The 7,717-nt window shown below is 40.8% G+C and overlaps 2 protein-coding genes across 2 annotated transcripts; one reads left to right on the top strand and one right to left on the bottom strand.

Moving 5' to 3' along the window:
- Positions 1-539: 539 nt before the first annotated feature.
- On the top strand, positions 540-3,765 carry PHALS_14183 (GCK; the record flags this gene model as incomplete). Its single annotated transcript, XM_024729939.1, has 4 exons — positions 540-875; positions 962-3,079; positions 3,407-3,419; positions 3,485-3,765. The coding sequence occupies 4 exons, from the start codon at positions 540-542 to the stop codon at positions 3,763-3,765; spliced, it is 2,748 nt and encodes a 915-aa protein (XP_024580266.1).
- A 544-nt stretch (positions 3,766-4,309) lies between these two features.
- PHALS_14182 (Spliceosomal protein FBP11/Splicing factor PRP40) lies at positions 4,310-7,633 on the bottom strand (the record flags this gene model as incomplete). The annotated part of the gene is made up of 1 exon (XM_024729938.1): positions 4,310-7,633. The coding sequence occupies one exon, from the start codon at positions 7,631-7,633 to the stop codon at positions 4,310-4,312; it is 3,324 nt and encodes a 1,107-aa protein (XP_024580265.1).
- Between the last annotated feature and the right edge of the window lie 84 nt (positions 7,634-7,717).

Raw genomic sequence — 7,717 nt, 5'->3', positions numbered from 1 at the left:
AAGTGAATGTATTCTGCTTATAGCTAGCTAATTATGCAAATCGTTGGGAGTTTCATAATTCCTCCTGGTTTACTTAGGTACGACTTAACTTGTTTCCAACAGCTCGAAACTAATATTTTCTGACAGAAATAATAGAACACTCTGGCGACTGGGCACAGCAATAGTAAGTCTCATCCATTTCGAACGACGGATTATGCAACTCGGAGAAATTGCACACAGACGCACATTCATTCATTTCACGATAATCTTAATCTAACAATTAGAAAACAATAAATCGTAGAAGATAACACAAGTCATACTTGATTTTAGAGTGTGATGGAAAAGAGAATAGCATGGTGCTATGCGCTACCCGCCTGCAGAACGGGCGGCACTTCGCTAGTCAACACTAAATTCTCATGGTGGAGATTGCATGTACATTACCAATTGCTGCATACGATATTTGATAGGTTAATTTTCAATACGAGTGTATCTTTATAAAAAGCCAATCATAAATTTTTAACAGAAAAAAAATTGTTACATCCCCTCAAGATTTTTAAGCCATGATTGTCATTCCCTCGCACTGCTGCATTCTGCCCTTAGTTTGGGGGCTCACCTTGTTAACGACTGCCGAGGCTACCACAGTAAGGGACACTGTATCCAATGCTGTAGCTGTTGTGCCAAATCAGCAAATGAAAACGCACACGCCATCAAGACCGGATGGTGATCGCGAATTGGTCGAGGAGCGAGTCTTTCCTACTTCGACTATGACCGAATTAGTTGAACATGAGCTTCAGCCATTTGCAGATACATTTGTTTCTAAAAAAGTGATTGATCAGCTGCATATGATGAAGTATGCCTCAAATGAAATGGAGCATTATGATTTCGTGGATGATAAAGTGAGATAAGTCGTATTTTAAACGGGATTGAAAACAAAATGGATGTGTTTCGTTATCTTCCCTTGCTAGTATGGTTTGGAACAAAGGCACCGAAGGATCAGAAAGCCGCTATCGCAACTCTGTGTGACAGTTTGAAAGATTATAAGCTAACCCAACCTATCCTTCCAAAAATTTTCGCGACTGGAAAGACGGAGAAAAACATTTTTCATGATTTTGCTATAGCTGTGGAGAGAAAATGGTGGTTGAGCATTTCGACGAGTGAAATGTACGAAGCTCTAGGAATGCCTTCCGGCATTGATGAACATGAAAACTTTGTTAAACAATTGGGTCCTTTAATTTGGGATAAAGTTGATTTTTTTGAAGAAGAGGATTTCGTAGAGTTGATGTTAACTAAAATGCGAGAACGGTCAAAGGATGAAATTATGTGGGCTCACCTTATTTACAAGATGCAGAGTGAGGGAAATTTTTTTAAGCCTTATAACGCTTTGTTTAATAATCTACTCCGGACATACGACACGACTACAGGTGCTTACACACCCATCGACGCTGTCAACCTTCTGACGAATCCAGGTTTGCGGAGTGTTTACGGTTCCGCACTAATAGCCGACGAAAGTGTCTGCATCAAGTTAAGAGGCAATTTATTAGAGCTGTCACAAGATGAACTGATGTGGGCAAAATTAATGTACATGCTGCGAGACGACGACAGGGCAATAACTTTTTATCCTTATGTATTTGACAAACTTCTTGTGCCATATAAACTTGAAGGTCGGCAGCTATTGCCCAGCCAGGCTATCACGTATCTGACGAGCCAAGACTTTGTCTTAGAGTACGAATCTTTGATTGCGACAGCGAACGATGTCGATGCATTGCTATTGAAAAAGCTAATTGAAATCTCTGAAGATACATTCATGTGGGCCAAAGTTCTGTACATGTTACGTAATGACGAAAGCCTCAATGTGATCCCGGGTATATTGAATAATCTCATGGATAGATGGACGAATTTCGGCGCACATACCGAACAGATTTCGTTGCAAGAAAGCTATGAAGTCCTAGCGAGTACGAATTTATTGAGTTTTTCCTTGTTCAAGCGGCTGATAAATGACAATTCCGATGTCTCTGTGCTAAAAGTTCTGCGAATGCGATCGACAGATGAATTCACGTGGGCTGGCGCTCTATATTATTATACAAAAGAGAGTGAGCTATATTCGTATATTTTCTCCGGTGTGCTCGACGCACTTCTCCACTCGTGGGTCGCAAAACCATATAATTCGGTTGCAGCTACAGAAAGCAATCGCATCCTCATTAGCGCATATGAATTAATGTTGAACTGGGTTCCCGGAATCATGTCTCACCAACCAACTTTTTCGGATCTCGATAACATTCTGATCACATTGCGTAGTCATTCGAAAGACGATTTGATGTGGGCTTGCTTTATGTACAAGCTAAAACACAACATAGAGTTTAGCAGTGTAGCTTCCAAGGTGTTTGACATGCTGCTATCGACGGGAAAGATAACAAAAAAAATGCCAGCACAGCATCCTACAGCCAGTCGTTGCATCGCCATTCTGACGGATCCGTCCTTACCATCAACGACCAAAGTGGAGACTTTGAAAGAATCGTCTTTTGATGAACTCATGTCGGCCAAACTATTACACATGTTGCGCACCATGTACAATGAGCAGGCTGATTCTCTGCACAACAAGTTGTTACAAAGTCTGCTTGAAAATTGGACGATAATTTGGACAAGGAAAAAAAATCTTAAAAAATATAGAAGCGATTCTTTGGAAAAAACCAGTCTTGGCAAAATGATAGCTTTCGCGAAATTTTCGAGTGATAACCCCAGTGAATTTCTGCTGAAGGAATTACAAAAGCAAAAAATAAATGAAGCTACATTTGCTGTACAGATACGCGAGTTGTCGAAATCCAATGATGATATAGAGGGCTTGTTATGCGCTCTTTTTCAATCATGGATTGGAAAGCCGTTTGATGGAGGTGTGAAATCAGAAGAATTCGCGAGACTTAAAACAGCGTTTGACTTATTGAATGACCATAGCCATTGGCAAGAATGGCAGAAGCTGGATGACAAAGACTTTTCGCTTGTACTCCGAAATTTATCTGAAATCTCAAATGATGAACTCATGTGGTATCGATTTTTACGCAAATTACAGTACGACACATCCTTCAGCGTCTCGTTGGCTGAATTGGTAAAATTTCTTCGTAATAAATGGCGGCACAAATTACCAAAGACTTGAGATTTGATATTTACCCAATTGATTTTTAATCGAGTCTGGCATTATGTTTTCTCTTGTCAAGCAAAGGCACTGGACGGCTTGCGGTTGGCAAAATAGATCATGCAATCAAAGTGTTAACTGCAGAGAACAATCATTCGGGTGTTGCTGCAATCTCACCACGTCAGTAAAGCTTCAGAAGTTTTTAACAAGTTGAGATTCCTTTGAATCTAATACAAAAACTGTAGAATCTTCTGATCCTCGCAAAACGATGTGACAATTTCAGCCTTTTGTTTTCCTTAGACACAACCAGAAGGTTTGGTTAACATGTAAACTAACACCAACATTTTTAATGTCAAGATAAATTCCCGTTTTACGTAGCGTTGCAAGAAACTGTGTGTCTCCTGTCACACTTTGACGTGGCTACAAGCAAGTGTCTAGCACCTAAAGCTGAATGTGGCTTTTGCAAATTTATGAAGGCAGGTCCGTGTGGTAAGGGTTTTTCTACGTGGGAAACATGTCTAGACGATTGCAAGAAAAGCGGTGACGACTTTATCGAGAAGTGTGGACCACAGACACTTGCACTGCGTGACTGTGTTGAAGCTAATCCAGAGTATTACCATGTTTGGAATGATAGTCCTGAACAGAGCGACATCGAGTAGCAGAGAAGTAAGTTACAGGACCTTTGTGTGTGCGGTAATCTAGTATTTCAAGTAGACAAAGTATAAAATACTTAGTTGGTCGTTTATGAATCAAATAGTATGCCTTGTCCGCATCAAAAGGTTCAATCAAAGCTTTGCATCGATAATTTTGAAGATCGTTCAAGTGTACTATGTCAAACGCACCCTTTACAATTGATGAAGCTTCATCCACATCCTCGATCACGTTCTAAAAGTCACGTATAACATTAAATCAGCACTTTATCTCTTCGTCATCATCAATACAAAAGTCCTCCTTCTATGCGAAATAAAGACAAAAATCAAGCATTTCATACGAATAATTCTGACGGTTTTGATGTTCGAGCCATGGAGCAAATGTTAAAGACCCGATTGCGTTTTCAACGGCAAAATGTCATCAATCACGTTGCGGCTACGATCGGCCAGTTTTACGTTTAGGATGTACAAAACCAAGCTTGGTCTTACTATTTCTACATTTTTATGCCAATTTTTATCAGCTTCTAAATACTAAAATTCTACTTTACGAAAATTAAGTGTAATACTCTGCATCTGCTCTTGATGATTCGTCAGTGTAATGGTAGGGACTGCTATACTCATCCGGTTTTGTCCACGTCGCCTCACCAGTCCTGACGTTATAAAAGTATGAGGCTTCAACACTTTCATCCCAATATTCAACCCATTCATCATAAAGATCAGTATTGCTGTCATCGAGCATCATTTCCATCTCTTCTGGACGGTTCCAAACACTTTGACAAGTTTCTGTATTGTAATAGTACACGTGTCCACTTGCTTCATCAAAATACTCGACCCATTTAGACTGAAGTTTGATCGTATCACCAACGTCAACCATATTTGTAAGTCTCTGCTTTGCGTAGACGTATCGAAATGCGCGTTGGATTCGTACAGCCGATTGCTTTTCAAGACGAATCCGGTTAAGCATTCGTCGCCTTAAAAAACGTCGAGCACAGCGGTGGGCGCGAAGGCGTTGAAAGCTTGTAATTGCTATACGTTGACGCATAAATCGTTGTATACAGCTCGCACTTACCGCTTCACGCGCTGCGACACAGTCTTGAAGAAGCTTCCGCGTGCATTTGACAGCCTCAAGTCGTCGACTTAAGCATTCGATTCTGGCTTTTCGTCTACGCACAAAGATCTGAATTCGCCTAGCTGCGATTTCTTCATCAGCAGCTTTGGCAGCAATAAACCGAAGTTTTTCACTCAATTGATCGTAAAAATGTCGCTGATTCTCAAGCTGAAGCATTTGTAGCTCACATCGCGCGATATACCCACGTCGGAATGATTGCAAACGCACCACTGCAGTGTGCTGACGGATATGAAGGATATGCCGTCGTGCAATTAGACCACGTAAATGACATTGAATACAGCACGCAGCAGCATTTTCATTGTCTTTCTGACGTTCTAGCTTTAAACCAACAGCCACGCGTCTTCCTAGATATTCACGAGCTCTCGACTGAATCAACACTGCTGCAACATATCGAAGCTTGGAGTGGTGCTGACGATAAACACGTTGAATCTTTAGGGCACTGTTTCGTTCAAATTTTAAGCGTTTGAGCTTACATCGAGCCAAGTACATTCGTAGTGTACACTGTATGATTTTACCAACATACGACTTTAGCAAGTGATGATTATTGTCAACTTCAGATCCCGCACGAGTACATCGGTTTTCTCCATCAGACGAAAAGTCGTAAGGTCGATAAACCATTGATCTCATGGCTGAATCGCGAGTACTGTGATCACTCAAACAGGATAAGCAACTTTTCCGAACGGCTTGCCTCTCGCAAAACATACAAGCACGAAATCGAATGCGTTTTAAATGTTGAGATGAGCGATTTCTACGTTGAGTTGATACCACAAACTTAACAAGACGACGGTGGACGTTAATATAGCTAGCCGCCATATTAACGTCATCGAAATTGATGTTGGCATTGCAATAGACAGCGCACGATTCTATTCTTGCTTTCAAATGATACACATTTGTAAAATGAGCGCGACATGAAGCACAAACACCCAGACGTTGATTTTTTTGACGACGCAATCGCTTGCGTCGAGTCTGTCGTGCTTTAAATCGACTTTGTGTCAATGTAGCAACTCGAGTATGCTTTACAGAAATGATATTTCTCAAGTATTCGCATCGTACTAACCATGAACGGTACACAGCTTGTATCCGCCGAACTGCATCTTCCTGCTTGCGAGTCTGAACAACTTCAAACGACTTAAGTAAAGTCCAATGCATTCGCCAGACTCTCTGAATTCTCATAATTGCTTGAACGCATTGTTTTTGCTTTCCAATCTTGTACAACATCTTTTGAGCTTGACGTCGACGCGACAAGCATTGAATGACAAGTGCAGCCTCCTCCCGTTCAAAATGATTAACTACATGGCGCACCATCAAAGTCATCAATTGCTCTAAAATTACAAACCGGACATACTTTCTGGCTACATAATTGCGATAGGCCTGGATAATGATCGTTGCATTTCTTTTGAGCTCTCGTACATGCCGCGCTTTCCATCGTATATAGGCGAATTGTATTCTTCTGGCTACTTTATTTTTCTCCGCAAACATCGTCCGAGTTAAAAAGCCTCGCCACATCTTTTGAAGAATCGTGACTGCTTGAAATTCACTACGTTGCTGTCGCAATTTTTGTACTCGCACACGGGCGATGTGGCCTCGAATTGTGCATTGAATCTCAATAGCTGCCACATTTTGACGATGCATTAGTCGCAAGCAATTCACAAGACGACGAGCTACAATATTCCGAGCATAAGTTTTCAGCTTTTGTGCTACCAACCATTGTCGCAACTCATTCATTTTACTATGTGCTCGATGCTGAATCACAAAGATGTTCAACGATGGCTTAAGGACATTTGATGCATTAGGATTGAGGTGACAAGCTTTTGACCTAGTGCGTATAATACGGAAAGAAAATCGAATGAATTGCTGTAATTTGCGTGCTGCACAATCACGACGTTTTTTGTCAACCAAAAGTCGAGCAAGAAAACCTCGAACTACGCGTTGAACGTCCACACTGGCAGCCGTACATTCAGCAACCACGTCATTATCAATAGCATGCAACCAGTAAAACAAAACTTGTTTTCGAACATTTTTAACATAAAGCTGGACGATCATACTCGCAACCTGATTGACGATTTTCTGCCGTTGAAAACGTAATCGATTCTCTAACTTTTGCTCCATGGCTCGAACGTCAAAACCATCAGAATTATATATACGTGTAAAAGGCTTCAATCTTCTTTGATTCGCTCTTTTCTGATTCATAGAAGAAGGAGGTTTGTGCCATAATGGAGGACTCACTTGCTCGAGAATGCGAAAGCGAAATGCGCAAGAGTTGAGCTGAAAGCTTGTATTTAATGCAGCGTGAGGGTGTACGCCACGTTGAAGATCATGAAAACACTGAGCTGAAGCATTAGAAAGGTCCCATGTCGTTCCAAAGTAGCGATGACCTGATTTAACGTTTTCTACAAGATACACACCAGCATTCACTTTTCGAGCGCCGTTGCGAATAAATTGATTAGAACTTGCACATCTTTTTCTGATCGTCGAGGAAGTTGAGAGCTTTGGAGCTTTAACGATACACTTGGTGGCCACTGTTTCCAAGTAAAGAATTGATGTCTTTTGTATTGATGATGACGAAGAGATAAGTTGCTGATTTGATGTTATACTCTGTTGATTTTGTACTAGATTTTTAGAACGTAATCGAGGATGTGATTGAAGCTTAACCAATTGTAAAGGATGCGTTTGACATAGTACACTTGAACGATCTTCAACATTATTGATGCAAAGCTTTGTTCGAACCTCTTGATGCGTACAAGGCATACTTTGTTTACGATGCTGATTTATAAACAGATTAAAACGACTAAGTATTTTATACTTTTCTAATTGAAAGTATATATTACCTCC

This window comes from Plasmopara halstedii (genome assembly GCF_900000015.1).
Source record: "Plasmopara halstedii genome assembly, contig: Scaffold_816, whole genome shotgun sequence".
NCBI classification, from domain to species: domain Eukaryota; phylum Oomycota; class Peronosporomycetes; order Peronosporales; family Peronosporaceae; genus Plasmopara; species Plasmopara halstedii.
Note: the sequence above shows the minus strand (reverse complement) of the source record. Positions and strands in the feature narration are given on the sequence as shown.